At 59.4% G+C, this 10917-nt stretch overlaps 5 protein-coding genes across 5 annotated transcripts; all 5 read right to left on the bottom strand.

The window, feature by feature from the left end:
* Positions 1-33: 33 nt before the first annotated feature.
* On the bottom strand, positions 34-2772 carry LINJ_28_2340 (conserved hypothetical protein; the record flags this gene model as incomplete). The annotated part of the gene is made up of 1 exon (XM_001470223.1): positions 34-2772. The coding sequence occupies one exon, from the start codon at positions 2770-2772 to the stop codon at positions 34-36; it is 2739 nt and encodes a 912-aa protein (XP_001470260.1).
* Positions 2773-4369: 1597 nt separating this feature from the next.
* LINJ_28_2330 (conserved hypothetical protein) lies at positions 4370-5107 on the bottom strand (the record flags this gene model as incomplete). Its single annotated transcript, XM_001470222.1, has 1 exon — positions 4370-5107. One exon carries the CDS (start codon positions 5105-5107, stop codon positions 4370-4372), a length of 738 nt encoding a protein of 245 aa, XP_001470259.1.
* A 1415-nt stretch (positions 5108-6522) lies between these two features.
* Positions 6523-7509, bottom strand: LINJ_28_2320 (conserved hypothetical protein; the record flags this gene model as incomplete). The annotated part of the gene is made up of 1 exon (XM_001470221.2): positions 6523-7509. The coding sequence occupies one exon, from the start codon at positions 7507-7509 to the stop codon at positions 6523-6525; it is 987 nt and encodes a 328-aa protein (XP_001470258.2).
* A 797-nt stretch (positions 7510-8306) lies between these two features.
* LINJ_28_2310 (conserved hypothetical protein) lies at positions 8307-9038 on the bottom strand (the record flags this gene model as incomplete). The annotated part of the gene is made up of 1 exon (XM_001470220.1): positions 8307-9038. One exon carries the CDS (start codon positions 9036-9038, stop codon positions 8307-8309), a length of 732 nt encoding a protein of 243 aa, XP_001470257.1.
* Positions 9039-9512: 474 nt separating this feature from the next.
* LINJ_28_2300 (conserved hypothetical protein) lies at positions 9513-10658 on the bottom strand (the record flags this gene model as incomplete). Its single annotated transcript, XM_001470219.1, has 1 exon — positions 9513-10658. One exon carries the CDS (start codon positions 10656-10658, stop codon positions 9513-9515), a length of 1146 nt encoding a protein of 381 aa, XP_001470256.1.
* Positions 10659-10917: the final 259 nt, after the last annotated feature.

Raw genomic sequence — 10917 nt, 5'->3', positions numbered from 1 at the left:
TCCCCCACCTTCGACGGCTCAAGATCGAGTCCCTCATGCGTTTGTCCACGGCACTTCGTGAGGTGTGCCGAACAAGGAGGAGGCGTCACCGCCGGCAATAGGCGAGGGTAGATGTTGGCGTTGAAAGGACGCCTCCTCCTTGATACGACGCCAAATCGGAGGGGTGCTCGGCGTCTCTGCCTGTCGCGAGATGCCCACTGTGCTACCGTCTCCAAGGACGTGCCCCGACAGTACCGCTGAGACAGGAGAGGGTGGGGTGTGAAGCTGCCGTGCAGTCCTCAGCACGGCGGCCTCACCAGGCGAAGCGCGGTTGAGGTAGAGTGAGAGCCGTACTGGCCGTCGAGGAGACGGCGTCTGCACCTCTGCAGTGCTGCCAACGTCGCTCATCCGCGAAGACTCTGACTGAAGGTGCCGCACCGATGACAGTGCCGAAGGGGCGCCGCCGAAGGTAGTAGAGTGGAAAGAGAAAACGTCGGCGGCCGCCTCGCTGTAAATCTGCTGTGATAAATGGGTGCAGTGACGACTCTTCTCACGCCCTGGACGCGGAGTGGCGACGGAGGTACCAGAGGGAGAAGGGGTAGAGTCTCGCGGCACGGCAGCAGCCGTGATGGCAGGCCGCGGCTCTGCGGAGGAAAGAGAGGCAGCAGCGGTGTGCGTGCGTTGGTGCGACGACACCAAGCTGTCCGCGACGTTGCCGGGACGCACTGGAGAACGTCTTTTGGATGTGAACGACGCAGAGGAACGCGTTGCTGTCGAGGAGCCGGCACGAAACGGTGCCGTGCCTCGCGATCGCGACGGCATAGACACCGTCGTCGAGCGCCGCCGCGGAGAGAGACTGTGTGCAGGGACAGTCGAAGCGCTAGTGATGGTGAGGGCCTTTGGGTGCACAAGAGGCGGCGCAGGAGAGAGCAGTTGAGAGGGAAGTCGCGGTGGTGACCGCAGGGCCTCTGAAGCGGGGCGTTGCAGCGTGACCTTTTGATCTCCATACGCGGACCTTATCGCAGACGCCGCGGGAGACGGAGCGTTGGGCGCGGTGGCGCGCGACGGTTTCGAGGGCGAGGAGGGCTGGCTGAATGAGAGGCCCTTCTGAAAGTAGTACGACGTGGTGTCGCGGTTCGCGCGCGCCGGGTCATTGACCTCCATGGTGTGGCTAGCCGAGGAGAGAAGGGCCGCATGCTGCGTCTCCTTGGGCCTTAACGGGCTACTTACGCGAGGAGGGGTGCGCTGTCCAGCGAGAAGCACACGCGATGTCGCCACTGGAGGCTTTCGTGGAGGTCGAGCACTTCTCCGTTCCGACAGCTTCGCCACATCACGACTCGCCACGTAGCGCTCTGGCGTGACAGGGGTATCCTGGACGGGCACCAAGGCCGGCATGAGAGTCGCGGACACTGTTGCGTTCTGACGGGAAGACGTCTGCGTCGTCGCATCTACTCCCGGCCTCTGCGTCGCCTGCCGCTCCACGTAAAAGAGCAACCGAGCACACTCAGCCTCGAGTAGCTTTACGCGCTGCTCGTACTGCTGCGTCGACTGAAAGTGCCGCTCCACTTCTTGCGCCAGCTGTCGCGCCATGTCCTCCTGCTGTCGGGCGGCCTGTTGCTTGAGAGTCCAGAGATCCTCGAGAAAACTGCGGAGCAGCGCGTTCATTTCTGGACTGGCTGCTGACGCCAGCGGAGGTGCTTGCTCGGTCGTCGAGGAGCGGTCGCCCGCGTCGCAGCGTCGCTGTAACAGCGGCAGCGGCGCCCTGAGACCCTCTGCAGCGGCGCCGATGAGCGCGCGCACCTCCGCTGCACCCTTCATGCAAGCCTTCAGCACGTCACACACCCACTCCAGCTCCAAGCCAAGTTGCGCGGACGACGGCGGCGTCATCAACGAGTAAGCGAGTGGAAAGGCCCCCGCGCCTTGGTGGCGAAGAGACGAGGCGGCGTCGGCAGAGCCGGCAAGGTAGCCGTCGTGTCCGCCACCACGACGGTGAGAAGGAGTGAAGCTGCTGGCGTTCTGCACTGCGCTGGCAGGCGCCCCGCAGGGAACCATCAGCACTGAGGAGAGTTGAAAAACGTCACCACCAGCCGGGGATGTGGTACCAGCGTCGCACGCAACATTGGCCTGAACTGCAGCGTCGAAAGCAGCGCGCGCCGCATCTTCCACCGCGTCATGCAGCTCGTCTACAAGCGAGGCAGCCTGTTCGAGAGTCAGCCGGATACGCGCCTTCTCGAGCTTTGCGGAAGCTGTATGGGCGTGCAGGGAGCCTGACACGGTCATCATCAAGCGGTGCAGGTCCCCCGTGTGCACTTCCCCTTCCGGCTCCTTGCCCTCTGGATGAGTAGAAGCGTTGGTGGAGGGGTGGTCAATCCTAGATACAGACGCCGCACTGCCGTCCACATTGGCCAAAACCTCTTGCATCGCCTCCAATCCGCGCTTCAGGAACCGACGTTCCTCAATCTGCGAGCGCAGGAGAAAGCCTACGCGTGCCGTCTCGGTCACCTGCTCCTCCCGCTTCGATCCAACAAGCCGATCTGCGAGCAGTCGGCAACGCTCTTCCAGAGCACGCACTTGCTCCTTGCCCGACATTGCCGCCTCCCGCGCCGTCCGCTCCGCCACCGCGCGCAAGTCATGCAGCTGCCGCTGCATGTGCGCTTTGTGCTGCTTCACCCGCAGCAGCTCTGATCGAAGGGCGTCATTCTCATTTTGGAGGCTTTGCAGTACCGAGACTCCAGAGCTCGCCGACTGGGTTCCAGTGCGAGCTGCAGCGGCGGTCTGTTTCTCGTGCTTCATCCCCGGAGAGGGCCAAAGGAGATTCGGATCCCTCGCAGTGCGCACCTCGCCAAAGAGGCCGCAGAAGGAAAACGGCCGTCACGCCGCACCTTTGCTTCTGAAATATTCGGCCAGCTCCTGCTCTTCACTGGCCGCCGCGCGCAACTCTCAGAAAGAGCCGGGCAAAGAAAAGCAAACAGCGGGAGGAGGAATCACAAGACGAAATAAAAGAGTAGGGAGATGGGCACAGTACGCATTTGCGTCAACGATAAGGTGGGGACAGAACGGGGAAGGGTGAGGGTCCGGCGGGAGTGGTGTGGGGGTGAATGCAGAACGCCTGTGTGTGAAGATACTCCTCCCTCCACCTCTGCACCATCAAATGGCATGAAGTGAGGCCTCCGTCCTCTCTGCCTGTGTCTATATTTCTAGCTCTTGAAAAAAGAGCGAGGAGAGTATGCCGTTCTACTGTAAAGGATTTTGGGTGCAGGTTGGTCTGTGCGTCTCGCGGCACCAGTGGACTCTGGGAAGGGCAGTCCGTGGCAGTGCTCGGAAAAAGGGTTGGTGCACAGACACAGACACACATGGACGTGAACAGAATGTGTCCGGGGTTTGTTTGGTTTCTAGTACTTTTTTGTTTGTGCGAAACCGCCCTAGACAAGGAGTCTGATGAGCGTGCTTCGTCTCGCCCTTTCGCCCCTTCTGTTCACCCCACTCGTTGCCTCTTGGGGAAGGGAGGGGTGGGGACGCCCTCCTCGTGTGTGTGTGTGTGTGTGTGTGTGTGTGTGTGTGTGTGTGTGTGTGTGTGTGTGTGTGTGTGTGTGTGTGTGTGTGTGTGTGTGTGTGTGTGTGTGTGTGTGTGTGTGTGTGTGTGTGTGTGTGTGTGTGTGTGTGTGTGTGTGTGTGTGTCAGTACCTTGAAATCATCTGTAGCAAGAGCAGACCGAAGGAAGAAGAGAGCCGTGTTGCCTGCCAACTCCGTGCGAGAAGCAGAACAAGAGAAGGCAAAGAAAAAAGTAGAGACGAGATGGGTGAAGTAAAGGATACTCCGCTGCAGCCCGCGACGGATCGGCACCATCCTTGCCGTGTTATGCGCCCTTTCTGCGGAGTGGGGGAGGGGGACGCACTCCGTGCATGCATACGCAATGCTGTGGTGTCTAAAGAGGAGGTGTCACAGAGGAGGGCGGCCTCTGCACACACGCGTTCACACGAAGGGAGTAATAGACGCCTGCATACCCTCACCGAACCCCATCAAAGCCCTGTCGCCGCATCCCTCCACTACCATCTTGCCGAGACACGCGGCACACCTTCGGCTCATGCGCTGCGTGATGCTGCGAAACGCGCGTAGCGTTTTTTTCTTTTGCTCCACCGGTGTTACCGTGCGTACACGAGCGCACACCTCAAAGGGCCAAGTAAGGAACCGCTAGCAACGACAACGGTGCATGCCTCTACCATAGAGAGAGACACACAGAGAAAGGACACGCGCGCACGCATCCATCATCAGCACCACCACCGCAGCACACCTGTGAGAAAAGAGTAGTGTGAACAAAAGGGAAAAGTGCAGACTCTTCGAGACAGACACACACAGAGAGAGAAGGAGCCCATGGTACGCGAGAGTGGGGCTACTCTGGGGCGGTCCCACCGTTCTTGTAGCGCTGCACCCACAGTTTTCCCATCTCATCAAAGGATGCCATCGACTGCCGCTGCGTGGCCTTGTTATCCTTTTCCTCTGCAAACATGATGCGGCCCAGCCACGGCTTGTTCTCTGGCATCAACTGATTGTCGACGCCACGCAGGACAAAGTCGAGCGCCTGCTCCGAGATGGCCTCCCCCTTGGAGGCGACGAATTCTTCGTGGAAGCGTGCCGCCCATCCCTCCTCCTCGAGACGCTGCAGGGAGTAGAGCATCGCATGATACGCCTCCATGCTCATCGCAAAGTTGCTGCGCCGCATCGCGTAAAAGACTGCGAGAGCCTCGGCGTAGCTGCTCGTGCGCGCAAAGAGATGCTGAATGGTGCGCATCGAGAACTGGCGGCCCTGTTGGGCAGAGACCTGCATAAGCTTCACCAAAAGGTCCGCGCCGTGCCTTGACGACAGCGGCACGCAGAGAAGCAATAGGCGGTCAAGCGCATCACCCAGCCCGCGGCTGATGTCCTCCTCGCGAGGTGTTGCCGGGTCGAGCTTGTACTTGTCTAAGAGTGCCGCCACCGCTGTGCACCGCTCCTCTGCCGCTTTGGCCTCTGCTGCTGCCTCCTCGCCCGTTGGCGTGGAGTCCGGCGAGGACTGCACATGCTCCTCTGCTGCTGCAGTGCGGCTCCACAGTTCATAAATGGCTCTGCGTGCATCGGCAGCACGCTCCATCACAGGCGCAGCGCTGTTTGAGCGCTCTTCGCCCTCCGCCGAGGACGCGGATGGGGTTTCCGGCTGTGAGGCGTCTTCTGAAGACGCAACGGTGCTTTGCCAACGCCGAATACTAGAGAGGGCGCCGTGGGCGGCCGACGCTGGCGACACACACAACGCACACACCGACGGCAGCGGTGGCGCTCGAGGCAGGAACCTCACTGTGCACTGCAGAGGGCAGCGCAGGAGAGAAAGAGATGCCTTGCAGCCGTGCATGACTGGCTAAAGTACGTGAGGAGTTACTGGGTAGTCGAGCACCAGTCGCAAGAATGGACACACGACCACAAAACAGCAACACAAAAGGAGCGCACACACGCACAGAAAGAGAAACGTAAAAGAACGAGGTCAGAGAGAGAGTCAGTTGCCAGAGCCGATACACGGTGCCGCGCAGATATGACAGTGAGGCGTCGCCAATAAGTCACGTTTGCCTTTTGTGCGCTCGCAAGATTGGGGAGGGCAATGATGCGCCGAGGTGAGGAAAGGAATCCAGCCGCGGACCCGCAAAAGCGAGGTTTCATGAAGTGCGCGCGTCTTTGCACCACCAGCGCAAGCCTCCTCCCCTCCCACTCTCTCGCGTCCTTCCTTGGCTATCGTCAAAGCCACTCTCTGGCGCGGCGTGTAGTCTGAGGCAGGAGACGTGCTTTAGCCAGCGGAGTGCCACGATGGATGAGGTGGCTTCCGTCGCTTGCTCCGCTTTCCCTTGACGCACTCTCGTGATTCGACCCCTTCAGCTGCTGGTGTTTACTGTTTCGCTTGCTTGCCCGTTTTGACTGCAGTCCCAGACACACACACACACAGTCGTTACTTTTAACGTTACAGAGACCGAAAATAGACAACGAAGAACGGAGGAACAAAAACGGGGGGGGGGGGGGGGGGCAACGGAAAGAGGTAAGGAAGCTATGCATAAGTGTTGTCTTCGGCGCTACATTGTCAGAGTGCATGTGCCTATGAGGCCACCCCCTCGCCAACGCCCTTTCACATGTCCTCCTCCGTTCCGTCGTTCTCCACCCACAAAACCCAGAGTGGGTCGCTTGGACGCACGCACACACACATAAGTGCGCAGAACTCGAACAGTAGTGTGAACACCAATCAGTGCCTTCCTTCCGTTCTGCTGCGCCGTGCGCACGGCACAGCGCACAGTGCAGCACCATCGCACACACAAAACCAAAACACATAAGCGTCTGCCAATGCGCAGCCAAAAATGAAGCAACACCCTCCGCGGACGTCTTCGAGCATCGCCCCCAGGCGACTGAAGACAGCTGCCTTCTCAGGTGGCTCTCCCCTCATTTGGCCCCTCTTTTCCAATCAGTCTTGCTGGCGTCGCTCTGCTAGGTAGCCGATTACACTAAGCACATGACCCTATGCGGCACACGAGCTCAGACTCTGTGACCGAGAAAGCAGCACAAAGAAGACGCACCAAATACAGAATCCAAAGAGAAGCAGGCGAAGCGTCCAGCATGAGCTGAAGAGGGACGGAGGCCCGCCCCCATGTACCACAAACAAAAATTAAGCACCGGCCGTCTGCCCGACGCCATGTTGAGGCGTGCCTTCTGAAGGTCGAGCTGCGTGCACTTCAGAAAGTTCTCCAGTGTGCTCGGCTGCGACCGAATTGCACGGCACTGGCTGTGGAGCTGAACCATCTTATTCAGGATGTTCTTCTGCTCGCTCGCCGTGTTGGTGGCATCGGCGTCTGTTGAGCTGTTCAGCGTGGCCTCAACCTCGGCCAGCTTCTTCTTGATCTCCTCCTCTTCGACGCGGTAGTTCTCAAGCTCAGCCTTTATAAAAGCAGCGGTGCTATCGTCCTCACCGTCGCTTTCCTTCGGCTCCTTGCCCGTGACCTCCTTCGCCACCTCGTCCAGCAGCTTATCAAGGTCGTCCTCTCCGCCCGCCCCCGCGTCGCCAGCCTTGCCGTTCTTGTCTGCCTCCCCTTGGCCAGACGCCTGCTTCGCTGCATCCTCACTTTCACTATCCTCGATGGAGGGAAGAACGGGGAGCTGAGTGCGGAACATACGGTCGATCTCAGCTATCGGCGTCAACAGCTCGTCGTCAGCGCGCATCGGCAGATCGAGGAGACAGCTCCACGGCGCACCGGACTTCTTTTCCAACTCCGCCACGAGGACGTTGTCGTCCTCGATGCGCCACTCCACCTCATCGCTCACGGCGGCGTACAGGCGCCACTGCAGAATCCGCGTCTCTTTGTGACTGATGCACAAGATGGAGCCGTCCTTGATCTGCACCGTCAGCTCGCGCGGTCGCACGCCGTCGGGGAGGGCACAGGGAATGCGGACTTCGAGACCCGTCTCATCATCCTCGCCCTGCGCCCACCGAGCCTTCCCGATGCTCTCCGTTACCGGCACGGACATTTCGCCACAAGGCTCGTTCACGGGTGCAAATGAATTTTGTAATACGAGCTGAGCGAGATAAAGCACTACAAGATAGTACACACAGGCGTTGCTTTACAAGGACCAACAGGAGAAGATGCAGGGGTTTAAGACACAAAAACGAAAGGAAAGGAGATGTGCGATGGTCGGCTGGCTGGCGCGAAGGAGTTGAGAAGGTGCGTGTGCGCAGCGGCTCAGTGAACTTGCTGTCCAGAGTGTTTGAGGCGGCCGCCTTTTTCTTGGTGGTACTGCGTTTCCCTTTGTTTTGCAGAAGACACATGCACACGTGTATACATGAAGTGCCATGCAGTACGAGCGGTTGGGCGGAGTGTAGGAGAAAGGGAGAGGTGTACATGCAGTGAACAGTAACACAAAGAGCTGCGTGTTTACGGTGAAGTGATTCAGTGCTTCGCACCCGCAACCAAGCTGCGCAACATGTGAGGTGCTTTTATTACTACCGTTCGCTTCACCACGTTGCCACTATTGTGTCACATGACTGAGAAACGGCAACGCGGCAACGGAGAGAGAATTCGCCCATAAACGAGATTATGCTTTTCTTTCTCCGTCTTTTGTGGGTACCCCGTCCGACGGTGATAGAAAGAGCGCCGTCTCCTAGACACTCCAATGCCTCACCTCGTTGTGATGGCGCAACCCTTTTCCCACGACAACACTGACTCGGGACGCTCCCCAGTACAACCAAGTTCGCAGTATGCACTCTCTCGCTCGCTCTGTGAAAAGGAAAAAAAAAACAAGAACAGCGAGAACGAGAGTCACGGCGCTCACTCATGCTCCATTGTCACGCGTGGACGAGCCATAACAAGCGCTTGGGTTCGATAATACGAGGCATGGATAGGCTTCACACCCACAATCTCCACATCCGCCTCTTCAAGGGCGGCGCGGAATTCATCCTCGTACGTCACCTCGCCAAAGTCGATTGTTGTGATCACCTTCAGCACGCGCTTCACGAGCGGTGTGACGTACTGGCCAATGAACGTGCGCCTTTCGAAGGTTTGTGTGAAGAAGATGTTGCATCCTCCCGGCACCTGGGGCACTGGACTACGGAGCATCTGCACACAGTGCCGCAGCGCACCCACCTGCGACGGAATGATCATGAAGCTTCCCGAAAAGTAAAGGATGTCGAACTTCTTTGTATGCGACTTGTTATAGTCGTGGATGTCCGCCTGTTCGATCCTCACCAGATCCTGCAACCGGCCGCCACACGCTGCGACGTTCATTTGAGCGCTGCGCACGTAGGCAAGGTCGTAGTCTACTCCTGTTACCGTCATCTTCTTGCTCACGATAATATCACGGTTGGCGATGAGGCTTGCAGCGGTGCCGATGCCGATGTCCAGCATGACGCTATTCGTCGGGCACTCCAGTAGCACCTCCCGGTACCACCGTGAGGTCATCGGTACGATGCAGGTGTCGTACACCAGCGACCGGAGCGACTTCACTTGATCGGAGACGAGCGCAAGCATGTTTGCCTTGGGTCGGTACTGGCGTGGCACCATGGACAGGGGGAAAAAAGAGGAGGAAGTGAAGGGACACGGATACAGCATCGCAAAGCAGCGCCGTGCGCTCACTAAGAGAAGACATGCGGCGAGCTGCGTGCAGGGGATACAGCCTTTTCCACCAACATGAGGTGAGGAGAGGTGTACACTGCCAAGAGAGGGAGAGAGCCTGGCGACGGGGAAGGGGTGGATGCCACGTGTGCTACACTTTTGCTGATGTCGCCAAGGAAAGAGAGAGGGCGGGCACTTCTCTCCCCTCCCCTTGTGCTGCTTTGGAGTCCTACACCGTCCCTGCATGTGCTTCTTTACTGTGTTGTGTGTTTCTTCCTCTCTTTACGACGTGCTGCCGCAGTAAAACCGGAAAACGATGCGAGGCGCGTCTGTCATGAACAAATCGAGGAAGAGCGCAAGACAGTCGCCACCGCATCCCCGCGTGCACACGCGCAGGCGTTTCGTCTCGGCGCGCCCGCTCATTCACGACTCCTCACGCAGGCGCTTGCGGGCCAGTCGCGTCCACTCCGTCAGCTGCCCGTCCAGTACACAATTGCTCAAAAAGTGATTGAAGCGCACGTCTTCGGCAGAGAGAGGGCCGGGCCGTGCTGCCTTATCCTTGTCGGGCTGCAGCATCGATTGCGCCGCACGCGAGAGCCCCGCGTTCTTGCGAAAGAAGAGGATGTGCAAATGCTGGACGCGTTTGCAGAGCGCAGACGACAGCGAGCTTTGCTGCCGTGACGTCAGTAGCCACAGTGAGGCATCGTCCCTCAAACTTGTCCCCATGAAGCTCATCTCCGACACCACGCTCACTGGAAGCCCCTGCGAGCCTCCATTCAGCACAAGGCGCTCGGCAGCTCCGGCGTCTGAAGGGAGCAGTACCGCCTGCGCTAGAGAACCATGGCACACGGCCATATACGGTTCGTGCGTCATATTTGAGTGGCCGAGAGAATCAAAAGCGGTGGGCGCGCTAGGGTGCGGCACCCGCTCCATCAGCGCCTGCATCGCTGTGCGGAAGTCGGTTCGTGACAGGGTGCTGCTGGCGCGCTCCGCGTCCGCCTCGGTCAGCATAGCGGCGCGCGCCACATGCGAGAAGTGAGGCTGCGTGCGGAGAGGGAAAGCAAGGTGACGCCAGCTGCCGTTGCGCAGGATGCATGCCCATGCAGAGGTCACCGGCTTCCCCTCGCACTCGCCACCCAAAACTACCAGTGCACCTCTGGACCGTGCAGCCGTGACCCTCGCAGGCCAAACGCCATCGTCACACTCGCCTTCGTCCTCGCTGCTAGAGCCTTGCTGCGCTACAGGTGGCGGCGGCGAAGCACCCTGCCCCGACCGTGAAAAGGGGGTTAATTGGCGTGCTAAAGCCGCTGCCACACGTCGCGCAAACGTGTTGTCATCGAAGTCGGCAAGAGCGGCGCGCGCGCCACTGCTTCTGTCTCGCAGAGGGGTGTCGGGCAACGTCAGCACCGCTGCCGTGAAGAAGGCGCGACGCGGCATGTCCACGCCGAACGGGATGAACACCTCTCGCCAGACCCGGGTTCTCAGATCCAGTACGTGAAGATCGTTCAGGTACGTGCGACCAGCCCCAACGCCGCCAAGCATCAGCAGGCACGCATCTTCTTTCACCATCGTGACGGAGTGTCCGAAGCGTGGAGGCGGCTTTGCGCCGTACGTGGAAACAGGATTGCTACTCCACACCCATGTGTCGAGGTTCAGCTGGAACAGCTCCACCTCAAGGTAGGAGAGCGGATCGCGGCCGTTGTCAGTGCCGCCAATGTACGCAAAGGAACTGAGGGCGAGCTGCTCACCATTGGCGTCAGGCCACGGCGTCAGCGTGGCGAACGCCCTGGGAGACAGAGCCGACACGGACGGGCCATCGAGTGAAAAG

Source organism: Leishmania infantum, chromosome 28 (genome assembly GCF_000002875.2).
Source record: "Leishmania infantum JPCM5 genome chromosome 28".
NCBI classification, from domain to species: Eukaryota; Euglenozoa; class Kinetoplastea; order Trypanosomatida; family Trypanosomatidae; genus Leishmania; species Leishmania infantum.
The sequence above is the reverse complement of the archived record's forward strand: the minus strand, read 5'-3'. Positions and strand labels throughout refer to the sequence as shown.